At 49.7% G+C, this 17,129-nt stretch overlaps 1 protein-coding gene across 6 annotated transcripts in view; it reads left to right on the plus strand.

The window, feature by feature from the left end:
* The window catches only part of KATNIP (katanin interacting protein), a 181,737-nt gene that overhangs the window by 73,156 nt on the left and 91,452 nt on the right, over positions 1 to 17,129 (plus strand). For 5 of the 6 annotated variants that reach the window (XM_084882882.1, XM_084882884.1, XM_084882887.1 and 2 more), the window contains 2 exons: positions 8,626 to 8,757; positions 11,253 to 11,381. In XM_084882882.1, coding sequence (XP_084739008.1) covers positions 8,626 to 8,757; positions 11,253 to 11,381 — 261 coding nt within the window. The remainder of the gene's footprint in view (positions 1 to 8,625; positions 8,758 to 11,252; positions 11,382 to 17,129) is intronic. The other variant, XM_084882886.1, reaches the window with a different exon arrangement.

Here is a 17,129-nt window from a genome sequence, read left to right on the forward strand (position 1 = left end):
AGGAGCCATATTTGCATCCTGACTGTGACTTAATGGCTGCCCCAGAATCTGTGCGATTTAAAAGACTTGGCCTAGGATTAATTAGCATCCCTCCCAGTCTCTCCCTGTGGTCCCACACTTCACAGGGCCTAATCATGGCTAATTTCCTGGCTTCCTGATGCCATGAACACTGTAATTGTCCTTCTGCACCCTATCAGCGAGGTGTCAGCCAGGGCCTAACAATAGAGACCACTCAGGCTCTTTTAATCAGAAATGAATGTGATGCAGGGAATCAAGTGCTTACGAAATCCCTGGGCCGGCAGAGGATGGGCTCTGAGCTGGGCCTCCAGGAATGGCACTCAGCACCTTAGCCGGACCTGCCGGAAAAGCTGCTGCCGGGCACACAGTAGGGAAGGTGTGGGGTCAGCATTCGGAATGCGTCTCCTTAGCGGTGACCCAGGAAGGAAGAAGTCACAGCCGCTGGCCTCAGTGATGCTGTACTTGCCGGGGCAACGTGGTGAAGACGCCTGCGGAGCCAAGGTGGGATGTTGCTGGAAAGCCCATCGCCTCTGTCACAGCTCCCTCGCCTCCACACTGTGCTGGGCACACACAGCCTCCCCTCACTCCGCTTCCTTGTCTGTGTGAGGCCATCTCATGGGCTCACCTGTGGCGCATCCAGAACCCCAGCTGAAGGGAATCAAGACACAGTGTCTAGCTTTCCTCCTCTACCGAGCAGGAAGGCATCTTAGGAGAGAGTGGAATGGCTGCTGGAGTCAACCCACCCCCCTAGCGTTACCGACCAGACCAACTCTGCCCCACCCCGCACAGCGCTCTGGGCACCCCTCGGAGATATAGGCCCCAGGAAGCACTCGGCAGTTGGGTGGACCAGAAGCCGGGTCATGAAAGCAATCATCCATTAATCTAACAGTTACCGTGGGCGGGGCTCTGGAGTTAAAAATAAAAAATGAAATAAGGCTCTGTTCCTGCCCTGGAAGACCCTGCCGTGAGGACGTGGGAACTGGGAACTGGGAGGAGACGCGACCGCTGTCTTCAGACACACGGAGGACCAGCCTGGTGGACTCCAAAGTCAACAACTTCAAGTCTGTGGCCAAACTTGCCCCAGATAACAGTGTTTTTGAACACACATAGTTTAACAAGACTTAGTCACTTGCTAACTCTTAAAATAAAAAATAAAAAAGATCTTACATAATTTTTAAAAATGTATTTTTACTGAATTTAGAGAGAGGAAGGGAGAGGAATGCCTCCTGCATGCCTCTTACGGGTATGTAGCCCACAATCTGGGCATGTGCCCTGACTGAGATTGACCCGTGGCCTCCTAGCTCATGGGCTGATGCTCAACCACTGAGCAACACTGGCTGACCCCTGACTAAGAAGCTCTATTCCTGCTTCTCTAGAAAAATGGAAAGATCTGGCCTCCAGGCTGGGCCCCCTCCCATCAGGCAGCCACTGGTGGGAGCCTGGCGAGGGGACAAGCCCTCTGGTTTGCTGCAGTCCCCACCGCTCCCTTAGGATCCCAGAGCTGAGGCCCAGTGAGTTGGATTTTGTTATCTGCTCTGCTACTATTTCTCTTACGTCTTTCCGTTTCCCTGGCTCTTTGGGATATTTGAACCTGTGACCCTTAAGGAGTAGGAGGGAAAGCGCTTTGGAATCAGACTAATTCCTTACTAGCTAAGTGCCCTGGAGCTGACAGTGTGACCTCTGAACGCTGGGCTCCTCATCAATGAAGCCGCCCAGGGCTGCTGGGAAAGATGTGCTCACAGTGTGCCAGCTGGTCCATCAGCGGGGGTTCTGCTTGTGCCCTTGGCAGCAGGTGACAGACAAGTCTAGAGAAGTGGTTAAAAGTATGGACTCGGCATCCCCATGCCCAGGTTCAAGGCCTTGGCTGCATCACTGACTAGTTGCATGGTCATAGATGAGTTGCTAAACCTCGCGGTACTTGTTTTTGAAGTGTAAGCTGGGTTGATGATGGTTCCTGTCTCACAGGGCTGGTAACGAGGATGGAATGAGCCAGTGTTTGGCGAGCATTTCAAGCAGCGCCCAGCACAGAGGAAGCATCAGTAAAACATGCCTGCCGTAGTCAGTGCAGGGCAGGTGCGGAGGGCCGTCCATCCATTCTGTGATCGCTTATGAGCACCTACTAAATTCTGGACACTTGTCGGTACTGTGGTCTTAGCAATGAGTGATGCAGGCCAGGCCGGCTCTCCTGGAGCTTGCTTTTATGGGGTGTGGGTGGAGAACCAAGGACAAAAAGCCAGTAAGCAAACAAACAAGCATGGGAAAGAGAGGGGAGAGTGCAATGGGATGACAGTGTCTGGGGGAAGAGATGCTCGGGAGAGGGTGTCTGCAGAGGCTTCCCAGGGCCACACCTGAGCTGACCCCTGAAGATGAGAGGAGCTGCTCCGGGAAGGTCTGGAGGAAGGAGGGCCCCAGTGAGGGGCACAGGGGACACTAGGAAGTGGGGTCAGGCTGAAAGGAGGCCGGGTGGCCAGGGCACAGAGGAGGGCAGTGAATGGCCTGGGTGTGCCAATGGCACTGTTCCTGTCTGAGGAAGAGGCAGGCTTGGCTTCCTTTGGGCCGAGGTAGTGAGCGGCGTTATGAAGCGAGTTCTCCGTGGTAGAGAGCACGTGGGGGCGTGAGATAGAGATGCAGACAGTCTCTACCCTTTTGAACGGCTCCACTGTCCTTGGAGGCAGCCAGGGGTCAAGATAGCAGTCTCCAATGGCTAGAGGTGGCCAGTTCTCAAAAGCCACCCCCTCAGGAGAGGGACCACAGCCCTGCCCAGTCCTTCAGTTACTCCCATACCAGCAGGAGGGACAGGTTTGGCCACACAGTCACCTTGTGCATTTGCACTGGCTGATCAGGGGGACACAGTGGTCACAGTCTGCGCCCGGCTGGCTCCTCCTCCCCGCTGCATCCCTGCCTCTCCAACCTGTTTCCATGTTCCTCTTTCTCAGTGTCTCCCCTAAACCCTTTGAGTCACACATCCCCTTTCTACTGACTGACCCCAAAACCTCCTCGAACAGGACAGATTTTCCTTCTTAGGGTCTTGCCCAGCAGCTAGGAAGCACTTTTGGGTAGAGCTGCCTTTGCTGGGAGGGCTGCCTCAGGCTCACCGGCCTGAGGATCCCTGGACCACCAAGTCACAGAGTCAGTAACTGCTGGCCAAGAGGCTCCCAGCTCCACCTGCAAACCCTTCTTGGGCCTCTGCTCTGGGAAGCAGCCGGGTGAGTGGTGCTGCTCTGCTGGGCCTCCGAGCTGCCACCCGCACCGTGGAGCCCTGGCGGTGATGAATGGGCCCTGGTCGGCACTGTCCTTCCCCCCACCGCTTCTTGGCCTTAGATCTTTCTGCTGCTATCCGAGGATTAAGATTTATGGCTTCCCCGGCCTTGTAATACGTGGGTGGACAGCAGCCTAATCAACAGAGCTGTCGTTTACTAAAATGTTGTCAGATTTGATGAAAGTCATCGGCTCTTAGCATTAAATTGGTAGTGAAGGGATTGGCCTTCCAGCAATTTACTGTGGGGTGGGCTTTCCTGAAAGGCCGGGAAAGCAAGTTCATTGCCATTATTACAGCAGCCGTGTTGCTCCCCACGCGTGTACCTGGCTTCCTGTGTGGCTGGCAGCTCAGGCGCCCCCAGGAAAGCTCACAGTGGGCATGTGAAGCCTGGGACGCCTTTTCCTTTGTTTTCCTTTCTGAGTTTTGAAAACCCCTGCAGTGAGGACAATAAATGAAACAGCCCGTAAAGCGTCGGCCTTTGCAGTGGCCTTGCATGACACAGAGTGTCGAGGGCTGTTATTTGTAAGAGATCAGACAAATCCAGGAAGAGCATATCAGATGAGGTAGATTTACTCCCACCCCCAACCTGCCTTTGCCATTGTCTTCAGAGCTCTCCTGCCTCTAGAGGGCGCCATTTGATACTGCACAGCCGCACCACCCTGCAGGCCGGCCTTGATCTTTCTTCTAATTGACAGTGAGCTTCAGTGCATACCTCCTAGAACACTGCTGACACTCACGTGACTCTGAGCATGGCGGGCCAGGAGTGGCTGAGGAAGGACACGCTGGCCTTGGGCTGGTAGACTGAAACATGGGTGCTAGGGGTAGGCTTTTAAATTCTGTCCTGGTCTATGATTGCTATTGCAAAGCTCTACCCAAGTCCCAGCCCTGCAAGTGGGCAGGAGAGAGCAGCTGCTTAGCAACGCCCACTGGGGGTAAAGCAGTGTACCAGGCAGGGAGCCAGCCAGGCATCATCCTTGTGAGGCGTGAAGGTGGGAGGCAGGGAGCTGGCGTGCCTGGGGCTGGAACCTGCCAGCCTTGTACTCTTTATGGGGAGAGCCGCTCTCCACCTCCCAGGGGTGGCAGAGTTGCCTCCTGGGGCTGAGGTGGGAGCGCCAGCCAGATGGAGGGACTATTTATTCCCCTCTCCGGTACCCACTCAGCATTGGTTTTGTCACATGTTGCTTCATAAACACCTCCTTCTGTGATATGTGCTGTGTGACTCCTCGGGCCAGGGCATTGGTTTTGAATTTTTTTGTATCTTGACATGTATGCAGTCAGTGCTCAGTAAGGACTTGCTGGTTAAGTGCCTTATGCCTCCTGCAAACCCTTCTCCTCACATCTTGGCGGGTGAGCAGTTGTGCTGAGCTCCTTGGCAGGGAGAGGAGTGCTTCTGGGGACGGGGGAGGAGAAAGCCTCAGAGGAGAGAAGGGCATGGGAGCGCTTCTCCTAGAATGTGGAAGGTCTTTCTCACGTTCATAATCCAGGTCAGACCAGCAGAGCTGCATGAGTTCCAGCTCTCTACTCGCCAGTGGGAACCCCAGTCAGGCACTGCTGGATCCAGGTGCTGAGACAGTGAAGCAGGTCTCTTCTCCATCTTTCACTCTGCTGTTCCCCTGCTGCCCTGTGTGGCACCAGGATGGTCGCCAGCAGCTCCCGCTTACACTGTCACCGTGCTATTCCCCTGACCCAATCACCCAGCCACTGTGGGCCAGCGGGATCTAATGCTCAGATGGGCCAGGCCTGGGTCACATGCTCGCTGGTGACCTGGTCGCTGTTCCATGGGGACACTGGGATTGGGGTCTGGGAAGGGAGGATTTGCCGAAAGGAAACCAGGGTGCTTTTACCAGAAGTCTGGGGAACATGCTGGGCAGGCGGAAACAACAGCGCCACCCAAAGCCTCTTCAGCCTCCCGCCACCTAAACGTCTGTGTGCATGGACTCGCCTGGGGTCTTGTCAGAATGAGATTCTGTTCCCAGCTCTGAGAGGGGGCCTGAAATTCGACATTTCTCAAATCCCCAGGGGAGGCCAGAACTGGCACTCGAAGTAGCAAGGCCTGGGCCAAACCCTCCCTCTCCAGGTAGAGAGAGGAGCAGCGACCCAGGGCGGGGCCTGGCTGTGCCTCTGGATGGGCCCGTGCCAGTAGGCTTCCCGCATGCCCGCGCCCCCTTCCTCCTCCTCTCTTGCCCGGGTTCCACATTTGGACACTTACTGAGTGGTTCCTGGGAAGGAGGGAGGAGCACACTCGCTTTGAAGGTGTCATGGAAAATCCATCTCTGATGAGATTCAAGGCTTTTACAGCTTCATCCTGGCCCTAGGCAGCAAAGCCCAGCTTACCCACCCCGTGGAGTGCTTACCCTCCACGGCCCCACTGCGGACGCTAGGAAATGCTCTGAGAGTGAGTTTGCAAAGCCCGGGAGCAGCGAGGCCACACTGGGAGCCTGAGCCCCTATGGGTGAGGCTGCAGGCAGAGTGGAGAGCATGGTTCTAGAGACAGATGGTGCGTTGCCGGGTGACGGGACCTCCTGTAGGAGGGAAGTGTCCCGGGGCAACCTCCACGCCTCCCACCGCCCTGTTCTCGGGCAGGTGGCACCCGCCTGCCTTTTCCAGGCCCTGTACTCTCGCTAAGATCTCTTCCTTTAACGATCCATAGCTCAGTCCCTGTTTCCTCTTCTGAGTGTTGGTCTCGGGGGATTGTTTAATTTCCCTCTGTCCTCCAAAGGCCCCTGCAAAGCACAGGCTGGGCATGCTTATTCTCTGTGTCCCGTGTGGTCAACTGGGGTCCGAAAAGATTAAATGTAAGATTCTAGAAACAGACAATTCCTAATTTTAAACCGTGCAGTGCTCTGAGGAGCAAGATGAAATCTCATGCTGTCCGGCTCCATCTTCTCCGGATGTGAATCATCCTTTGGTCCGGCACCTCGTGCTGTGACTGGCTGGCTGCCTCTTAGTCGCTTAGCCGTCTCAGCGATCAGATCCGCTGTGGAGGGGCCATAGTGCTTGTGTTCCAGTGACCCTTATTTCATGTCATAATTCCCATAACTTTTATTACAGTATATTGTCACAATTGTTCTATTTTATTACTGGTTATTGTTAAGCCCTCACTGTTCCTAATTTACTTTAGTATAAATGGAACGTTACCACAGGCGTGTCTGCACAGACTAACACAACGCTCAGCGCTCTCCGCAGCTGCGGGCGTCGCTGAGGTCTTGGAGCTTCTCCCCTGTGAGAAGTTTAGCGTGGCGGTTTGGAGCTGGGGTTGGTCAGCAAACACCAGCTCTTGAGCCAAATCTGGCTGCAGCCTGTTTTTGCAAATAAAGTGTGTTTGAGATACAGCCATGCCAATTTGTTAGGCATCATCCATGGTGGCTTTCAAGCTTTAATGCGACAGTTGAACACTGTGACAGAGACCATATGGCTGTCAAAGCCTAAGAGATTTACTTTTAAAAGGAGACATTGCTCAGCATGGAGCAGTACTGCTGAGGTTCAAATCTAGGCTCTGGTCCCCCAGCTGTGGCTTAAAGACCCGTGCCTTGGTTTCCCCCTTGGGTTACCGTGAGGACTAAAGGAGCCAATAAATGCACCCCACGCACTCGGAGTGGCGATGGTTTGCACTAGTGCAGGAGTCTGCAAACTCATTAGTCAGCAGAGCCAAATATCAACAGTACAACGATTGACATTTCTTTTGAGAGCCAACTTTTTTAAACTTAAACTTCTTCTAACGCCATTCTTCAAAATAGACTCACCCGGGCCATGGTATTTTGTGGAAGAGCCACACTCAAGGGGCCAAAGAGCCTCGGTTTGCTGACCACGGGTGTAAGTCACTCCCTCCACTCTGTGGACCTGTCCCTTCTCTCAGCACCAGCACCTCACCAGGGTGAGGCCAGGGCTGAAGTTTAAGGAGACCCTTCCTCTTGGATTTGTGCATGCAGGGCACCGGAGAGGAGCACCTCCTTAGCTGCTTCTCCCCGGGCGCTTCGCTTACATCTGGGCCTGCCCACTTAGTCCCGCACGGCCTGCTCCATGCCAGCACTGGGGTGTGGAAGCAGTGTCTTCGCTTGACTCGGGTCTGAACAAACCCTCAGGACTCTGCTTCATTCTCTCCACTCTCTGTCTCTGCATGAGGGGCAGGTTGCCCAGCAGCTTCTGTCTGCCTCCCTTTGGCTTAGCACCGGGGAAGGGGCGCCTGCTCCCGCAGCTCTAGCAGCACTCCTAACTGCTTGTTGGCTGCCTTCGGTCCATTCCCACCCCTGACCAGGGGCCAGGGCGTGTGGTGGGCAGAATGGGCTGCCAACCAAGCTCGAGTCCCATCTCTGCCCTTGGGCCTTGGGTGGACTAGGGGCGAGGGGAGTGGACCTGAAAGGAGAACGGGGAGCAGGAGAACCTGAAAGGAGAAAGCCAGCAGCTCCATGTGGCCCAGTTGTCAGGGGCCTGACTGTGTGCGCAGGACTCAGGGCAGGAAAGACAGATTGGGGCGGCTGTAGAGAGCTTCTCTTGCAGGTGCGTGGCTTAGGTGCAGGTTTGGCTGCCAAAGCAGAGAGGCCCAGGGTTGATGTCTCTCTGACAGGACAGGTCAGCGGGGCAGCCACATGCTCCGAGAGGCCACGGAGAAACCCAGGCATGAGTTTCTCCCGATGTGGCTTCCTCTCTCAGTATTTGGCGCTCACCACCGCCTCCACATTGCAGCTGGGCAAGGGGCGCTGTCCCCTCCCTTCAGGGGCACCGTTCAAAGATGCACACACCCCTTCCCCCCCCCCCATTCCCCCCCACCCCCCATTGGCCAGGATGTAAGTGTTCACACAGGTCCCCAGCTGCAGGGGAGGAGGGGACACGGGCTCTGGGGGACAGCCGCAGTCTGCCACATCAGACCGCCGAGTGCTCTTCCCAGAGAGTGGCCTAAGGAATGCTGGGAGGAAGAGGGGCCCACCACACAGTTTCCAGGACCCAGAAAGTGTGGGAAACGGTGCTCGCTGTGTTTATTTTAGGAGATCCACAAGTGTGTGTGGCGGGTGGGGGAGGGGCACATTACAGGCCCTGAGAAGTCTTGCAAAATGCCCAAGGTTTCCTAGACATTTGATCACAAAGCTGTTTGAGAAGTTTAACATCCACAATTCTGTGGCTAAGTTATTTCAAGCTAAAAAGTTACTAAAAATGTCTCCTGAACCCACTTTGGGCAGTAGGAACCTGTAAAAACTTTTGAGCAGAGGGGGCTGAGCCGTCTGGTGGCCCGGGGACCTGCTGGGCCAGCGCAGGAGCACAGGCACCCCTGCAGCCAGCCCCCAGCGCTCGCCCCAGGGGCATCCAGATGTCTGTACTGCCTCACCCAAAATGCTCTGAATTCTTGTGTGTAGAAATCCGTGCAGATCAGAACAGAAGCTGGTTCTCGGCTCCATATCGAACCTCCTCTGGACTATTCTGAAGATTCTGAGCCACCTGGGGACACGACTGTCACTGCAAAGGATGCTTCCGGGGGTCACCCACAGGTAGGAATGCCCTCTGCTCAGTGCTTTGGCAGCTGTCGGGACACTTCTGTTACTATTCCTTCCTTCCTGGGAAAGAGTCCTTTTCTTTAACACCTACCACCCACAACACAGACACACACACACACACACACACACACACACACACGGACACGCACACCCTAAGCACTCAATTGCTTTTGCATCAACCGGCTGGTTTCTAGCCAAGTTCGTCTGTTACAGCCCCAACCCCAGCACATGTCACAGAACTCGTACATGCTCTTCAAGCAAGAGGCATGGTAGTTCTCTTCTCCTTTGACCATTTGGTACCTCCTGTTACAAGAACATGTATTCCCTCCTTTGCAAGCTCCCAAGCTCCCTGAAACACGGCAGCCTGTCCCTCACAAGCGATTAAGCCCCATTAGCATTCCGGTGTGCGCGTGCTCGGAATCGGCAGTGCCCTGCTCCGCCAGCCGGGATTTTCTCCGCTCTGAGTGCTTGATTGTATCTCTCTTTCCTTTCCTCCCCCCATGAGGGGCGCTCCAGAGGCTCCACAGTCAGTTTCCCCACGGAGTTATTCTCCTGCTAAGTCAGAGTAAAATGGCAGCGCCAGTTTTCGGCAAAGGCAGAAGCCATAAAGCTGCATCTAGACAGGGAAAGAAAAAAGAGCGCGTGGCTCAGTTACTCAGCCACCTCCCGCTGCTCGCAGTGCGGCCTGGAATGGAGCAGAGGAAATGCACGTCTGCGTGTGCTTTCCCCTGACCCTCGCTGCTGAGACACACCGCCGTTCCCCCGCCGCACACCCCTGTGAACTTGTTTCTGGGCTCTGAGGTCACAGCTGGCATGCTGCAGACATGCCCTGTTGGCCGCCACCCCGTTGCCTTGCCTCGTGCTTTCCAAGGTGTGAATTACTCGCTGACATTTAAGAATCAGGAAATTCCATGTCTAAGTCTTAAGCTGGGGCTTCTCTTGGAAAGTCGGAAGATTCGGGAGCCACATTCTTAAGCACCTGCAATGACTGGGCAGAGGAGCACCAATCCCCTTAGATGGGCCTGTGCTCCCGTGTGCGCAGTCCTCACCACAGGGCCTGGCACTGAAGGTAAAACGGCCAGCAGGTGTATCACAGCCAGGGGCTGACGTGATGGGGCTTATCCGGGGGAGGCTGGGCAGGGGCTTCGCCTTGATGAGGTCACACGCGAGCAGAGGCCTCATGGAAGCCCAGGAGTGAGCTGTTTGGAGAAGAGCACTCCAGGCGGGGAGCCAGGACCCAGTGTGCCGGGAGCCAAGTGACCGAGGGGGCGAGGGCGGTGAGGACCGAGAGATAGCCAAGGCTCAGACTACATAGGACTTCGGGAGCTGCGGTGAAGACCAGGCTTCTACTCTGAGTCGGGGGTGGGGAAGCCATCATAGGGAGTTCTGTTTGCAGTTTAGCAACTCCTGTGAAAAGAAGCCCCTCTCTCTAGAGAGTTCCACCAAAGGGACGGGTCTTAGTCATGTTGCAGTGGGTGGTAAGGCTCCATTTAAATGATGTTGGCTTCGTTTAAGTAATAGGAATGAAACTAAATGTATAAATATTTCTATTATTGAGACACTTCCCCCCTGATAATGTGTGATCAATATAAAAATTCAAATGATAAAAAGAAAATAAAAGTCCTTTCATAATCTCACTGCCCCGAGATCATTACTGTGAACAGGTAGGTATGCAGCCGTGCGGACTGAAAACTGCACGTGTCAGAGGAGGCTGTTTCTGGAATGTGCCGGTCCTGGCCCGTCCCCCTGAGAGACTGCAGTTCCCCAGGATGAGTGACAGGCGGCAGGAAGGCATGCTCTTCTGGATCCTTCTCTGAGTTTTCCCTGCCAGATCCTCCAGTGGGGTGACTTGGATCTTTGTCCACAGTTGCAATTTAGTGTTTTCAAGCCGTTGTGACTTACTGATACATACAGACAACTTAAAGACCTGTCACCACCCATGTGCCACCAGCAGGTCTGCCACGGCCCATGACGTAGACTGCGTGGCATGACGGCTCACCCCCCAGTTGGTAGTAGGAAGATTTAGGCAGTTGTGCCATTCATTGCTAACCAAGCATCCCCAGTGAAGCAGCCCGGGGCTCCGGGCGGTCCCTTCAGTATGCATTCATTTCAATGGTGAGACTTGAAAATATGAGGGAGCATTTTTAAGGCAGTTCCATTGTTTGGGTATTTTTTTTCCTTTGCTTTTTATTGTTATTTTTACATAAAGAGGATTATACCTTTCATACTATTTGATAATCCCACCGTTTTTACTCAATGCGTGTGGCCATCCTTTTGTGCTGGTCCCCACGCGGCTCAGGGCACCGTTTTGGAGTTTGAATTCTGGTCCTAGTGGCTTGTTCCCCAGTAAAGCAGGGGTGTGTTTGGTCAGATCAGCTGAGGGAGTAAGAGCAGAGAACGGCTTAGTGAGAAGAGAGATGGAGGGCCCTGCAGGTCTTGAGGGACACAGGTTGCTCTTACCATACCCGGTTCTCTCTGCTTGTCCCTAGGATTCCACACCTCCTGCCAGCACCGCAGCCTGTGATGCTGACTTCTCCCTTCAGGACGCTCATGGACATTCTGACCTGCCGAGCAGTACGGACAAAGCAAGGATCCTCTTAACTATCCAGGATGTAATGGTAAGACGCTTTCCTGCATCCTAACCATGAAGGGCCAGAGGATGGGCCCCAGAGAGATCGTCTTTTATACTTGGGAAAACTACAGATAGCAATAGGATTTGGCTTTAACACAAAAACTCTGGCCAACACACCAGAAGATTTAAGACAATACACGAGAGACTTAGTGGCATTTTTATTTATTTATTTTGCTTTTCATATAAAATATAGATTTTTAAAAATTTTCTTTTCCAATTACAGCTTCTATTCAGTATTATTTTGCATTAGTTTTAAGTGTACAGCATAGTGGCTGGACGATCATATACTTGACGAAGTGTTCCCCCTGATATTTCCAGCACCCACCTGGCACCATACGTAGTTATTGCAACTTCATTGACTGTATTCCCTCTGCTGTAGGCTATATCCCTGTGACTCTTGTAACTATCAATTTATACTTCTTAATCTCTTCAACTTCTTCATCCAGCCTCTCAACCCCCCTTCTACAGTGCTATAGCTTTATTTGTTTATTTTTGTTGTTGTTGTCTTTGCCTGAGGAGATATATCAGAAACAATATTCCTAAGAGAAATAATGATGTTATTAAAAAATAATAATAACCTGGCCAGTGTTCTAAGTGGTTAGAGCATTGGCCTAAGGATACAAAAGGTCATGGATCCCATTCCCTGTCAAGGGCACACACCTGGGTTGTAGGTTCAATTCCCCAACTCCCAGCGTGTGGGAGTTGTCTTCAAATCTATCGGTGGCAGGAGTGACAGGAAGGCTGTTCTGGACTAAAGGCGGGTACAGAGAGGTCGCAGTTACGCCATGGGAGGCCCTGGGAGGAGAATTGCTGTAAATTTAAGGACAGTTTGGGGAAATTCAGAGAAATTGAAAATTAACTGCATTATGTTATAAATGATATTGTAGTGTTGTCCAGTCTCCCAAATTCGGTAATTCTGCTGTGGTTATGTGAGAGAAGGCTCTTGTTCTCAGGAGACACATGCCGGAGCGCTCAGGCGTGAGCGGTCATGCTGTCCACACTAGCGCATAAGTGGGCCAGAGGAAGGAACAGGTCACTCCATTGAGGAGGAGGAAGGGAGAAGGGAGAAAGGGAGAAATGGGGCCAAATGCTAACATTGGGTGACTGTAGGTGAAGCGGTTTTGGGTATTATACTGTTCTGATCCATTGTCTATTTTAAATTTTTTCAAAATAAAAACTTTTTTTAAAGCTTCATTAGAGCTAAGCATCAGCAAAGGAAGAAGTAGAGAAAAGTCAAGAAGGAGAGCTAGTTTAGAAAAGCTGAGTGGGATTGTATCCATGCCAGTTTCCTGATTGTGCTATTGTGCTGTGGTCACGCAGATGTTACCATGGAGAAGCTGGCTGCAGCGTGCATGAGGTTTGTGTGTATTGTTTCTTACAAATGGTGCGTGAAATACATAGCCAGCTCAAAATAAAAAATAGTAAAAAGAAACAAATAAATAAAATAAGCCTAGATGCCCAGGTCCTACCACTCAGAGATCCTGATTCTCAGCCTGGGTGTGGGCTCAGGGATTGTATCTTGTGTTAAGCACCCCACAGGACGATAATTTGTAGAAATATTTGCGGTAGTTCAAGGAAAAGATAGGGCTGTGGACCTCAAAGCTTCAAATGCACAGGAATCACTAAGGGCATTGGTTTAAAAGGCATATTTTAGGTCTAATTTTGAAGCTACCAGAATTTGTACTTTTTAACCAAAGAACCCCCAGTGATTCTGAACCAGAGGCCTGATGAGTCGAGTCCAGCTCAGTGGAAGCAGTTTAGAGATAATTTGGACTTTGTGGCTTGGATTTGGGGCTAGAGAAGAGATTTAAAAATTCAAAGTTAAAATCTCATCTACACCATACAAATCAAGGTAAAAATAAAGTGAAAAAACAAAACAACAAAAATCCACCAAGGTTTACAAAAGCGAGGGGGGCAATGAGATGGGTTCTGCCCTTGTCTTCAGGTTCATGTCCTGCACTTCTGGAAACTTGGGTGGGAGGTGGCACTTAAAAGAATGGAAATGAAAGCTACAAAAGCATAATAGCTCTAAGACAGCATCTCCTGCATTACAGATCAATTTCTACCCAGATATTGACCATTAGTGTCAAGCAAAGACTGAATTATATGCAACATACTCTTTTAAGAAAGCAAGGAAGTCTTAATATCTTTTAAAAATATTTTCATGGAAAATTATTTTATTTAGGTTTTTACTATTTAAAGATGTTAATTTTAGATAAATAGAAAATTAATTTTGTATAATTGATTAAATAAAAAATGAATATGAACCCTTCATATTCTTACTCACTTTGGTTACATGAAAAATATATTTCAACTTGAGGAAAAGACAATCCTAAGAAAACGAAAGTGTAGGAGAGGGTTCTTACTAGTTATGACTTGAAAAAATATGCTCAAATTCAAGATAAGGGTAGAAACACAGGAATGGACGAGTGTGTGACCAAATGGGGAGAGCCCGGGCCCGTGCCTGCCAGGACCAGGCCTCTGCTCACAATGTGCAGGCTGGCCTGGGGTTGTGCTGTGGTTGTGATTATTACTGCTTTATTTTGAATCAAAAACTTACTCTGCGCAGGCTCCCTCCTGTTAGCCCTGGTCCGCCCTATTCTCTGATGGTGACTCTGAGACTCACATTGCTGGGTTACGTCTTCTGAAGATGTTGGAGCCTGTAACTCCTGTGTTAGGAAGTAAAAGGAACAGGTGCCTGAGACTCGCAAGCCTGGAGCTTTTCCATAAACTCTGTGGGGCCTTGGCTAAGTCACTCTCGGAGGCCCTGTTGCCTCCCCTTCGGCAAGAAGGGGTGTATTAGGTACTTCCTGTCAGCTCTGAAATTGTAAATCCTAGCTTGAGTTTATAGGCAAACTATTTCTGATTATAAAATCCATAGGAGTAGACTCGTTCTATTCATCCAAGGCTCCTGTAGCTCATTTATAAATTACATATTTGGGGTTTGAAATATCCTCTCTCTACCCTAGATCTAAGCTTCATATTGGCAGATATGTGTGTTGTCTCTTTGCTTGCTCTGTCTCTAGTCCTTGGAAAAGTGTTTGGCATAGATTTAGTTTGCTAATAAATCTTTATTAGGCAAGCGGATTGAATAATTGGCTGAGTGAATCAATGAGTGAGGTGTGGTACAGATGTTGATTCAGCACCCTGGGCAGCCCACACAAGCTGAGTTCAGTCATCACATCACTGAGTCATAATTACGGTGACAGTATTTGCAAACTGTGAATCAGGAAACATAATCTGACAAATAATTGTTTTGCTGCTTGAGGTAGAAGAATCGGTTTGAGAAATGGAGTTTGGATCCTGAAATATTGGGATCACTGGCATGTGGTGCCAATTAAAATGGATATTTTCAGTGACATGAGCAAGGTCGGCGGGATAACAAGCACAGCCCTTGGCGTAGAGTGCTGGGGATGCCGGAAAGAGTCTTGACACAGCTCTGCTGACTGTCATTGTGGGGAAACAGGCACAGTGGTATGAGGCTTTCTAGTTTTAAGAGAAGCCATGTAACTGGGTTTCTTTGTGTTCAATTTCTCCCCCTTTTAAAAAAAATTGGTAACAAATTCATAATTTTCTGTGGACCAGAGGTAGAAAATGGCCAGATTTGGCTCTCAGACCATCAGCTTGAAACTCCTGGTTCAGTGAAAGCCTTGTTGGTTCCCGGCAAGAGGAGGAGGTTTTTCTCCTTCCCGGTGGCACTTTATTAGCCCCTCTGTCCCCAGGGCCATCAAGGGCGTGGTGCCCTCCGTGCACCCAGAGATGCCCAGTTGGACAGCTCAGATTAAAGGACAGCCTGGCTGATGGCAGAGGAGTGCTCTGGGCAGGAGAGCCAGACAGCACAAGGAATAATTCAGTGATGCGCATGAATGATTCATGTGAAACGATGCTGAACAAGCACTAACTGCCCATGAAAGGCAGGACCGGAGGCAGAGATGTGGTGATCCTTTCACCCAATAGAGCATTTCTGTGAGTGAAGCTATCGGGTGGTATCTGACTTACTACAGCATCTTTTTTATCCTAATAAAAATAAAGCATGACCTGTGAATCAATATTGGAATAAGTAATGTCTTTTACATTGACTACATGGAATACCTTAGGTACTTTTACATTATTTTTCATAGTTTTGTATAATATCTAATACACGAGTGCTTTCACATTAGAAAAGATTCAAACAACTCAGAAGTAAACTGAGTAGAATGTGAATAGCTCTCTCCACTTATCCAGTCAAACTGTGCCCAGCTTTTGATTGAGCACATGTACTTGTTTATTTTGTTTTTGTTTTTAACATGTTTTTATTGATTTCGGAGAGAGAAAGGGAGATAGAGAGAAAGAGATAGAAATATCAGTGATGAGAGAGAATCATCAGTTGGCTGCCTCCTGCAAGCCCCATACTGAGGAACAAGCCCACAACCCAGGCATGTGCTCTGACCAGGAATCAAACCACTGGGCCACTCAGTCCGGACTACTTTTTAAATTTATTTTGTCATTCATTCATTCATTTCTTATTTTCTATTTCAGTTCATTTCTATTTTCATCTTGATTCTTTCTGTAAACTTTTTGGTTTAATTTATTACTCTGTTTCTATCCCACTCACACTACACATCCTGGCTTCTTAAGTTAGATGTTTAATTTACTTATATTCAGTCTTGTTTTCTAATATATCAGCGTTAAGATTATACATTTTCCTCTGAACACTGCTCTCTTTCTTATCCCATAAATTTGCTATTTATATAGTGTTTTCATTATCATTTGTTTCTAATTAGTTTGTGATTTTAGATTTTTTCCCTCTGTTTAAAAGAGTTTTTTACAAATGTTCTAAGTAAATAGTTTTTTAAAAATCTATTTTTGTTTTATTTTGTGTTAATTTCTAGTTTTACTACATTATGATCAGAGAATGGCTTGTTTGGCTTCAGAGAATGTTTTTTGGACATTTCTGAGGGTTTTTTTGGTGTTTTTTTTTTGTGGTCTACCAGATCATTTTTATAAATGTTTTATGGTATTTCAAGAGAATAATAATTCTCTTTTTGGTACAAATTCTCAATCTATCTATTAAACAAGTTATTCATTGAATTATTTACTGTGATGATTCTTAAAGTATGGTCCCAGACTATCCATATCAGAATCACTTGGGCTGCTTATTAAAAAATAGGGGCCTGGTGCACAAAATTCATGTATTGGGGGGGTGGTCCCTCAGCCCAGCCTGCCCCCTCTCACGTACTGGGAACCCTCAGGAGATGTCCTACTGATGACTTAGGCCTGCTCCCCATGGAGAGTGGGCCTAAGCTGCAGTCTGGCCTTCCATTGTGGGAGGTGACCTACGATCAGGAGAAGGCTGATCACCCTGCTGCTGCAGCCACTGCCACCAAGGTGTTTTCATCATTACAGACTCCATTCCCTTCACCATTAAAAAATGACAACTTTCGCTGAAACCGGTTTGACTCAGCGGTAGAGCGTCGGTCTGTGGACTGAAAGGTCCCAGGTTCGATTCCGGTCAAGGGCATGTACATTGGTTGCGGGCACATCCTCTGTGCAAGAGGCAGCTGGTGCATGTTTCTCTCTCATCGACGTTTCTAGCTCTCTATCTCTCTCCCTTCCTCTCTGTAAAAAATCAATAAAATATATATTTTTTAAAATAAATAAATAAAAAATGACAACTTCCTTTAGACATTTTCCAGATGTGTCTTTCATAGGATATGACATTTCTTTTCTCTTCTTTTCTCTTCTTTTCTCTTCT

This window comes from Pipistrellus hanaki (assembly GCF_964339955.1).
Source record: "Pipistrellus hanaki genome assembly, chromosome: 4".
NCBI lineage: Eukaryota > Metazoa > Chordata > Mammalia > Chiroptera > Vespertilionidae > Pipistrellus > Pipistrellus hanaki.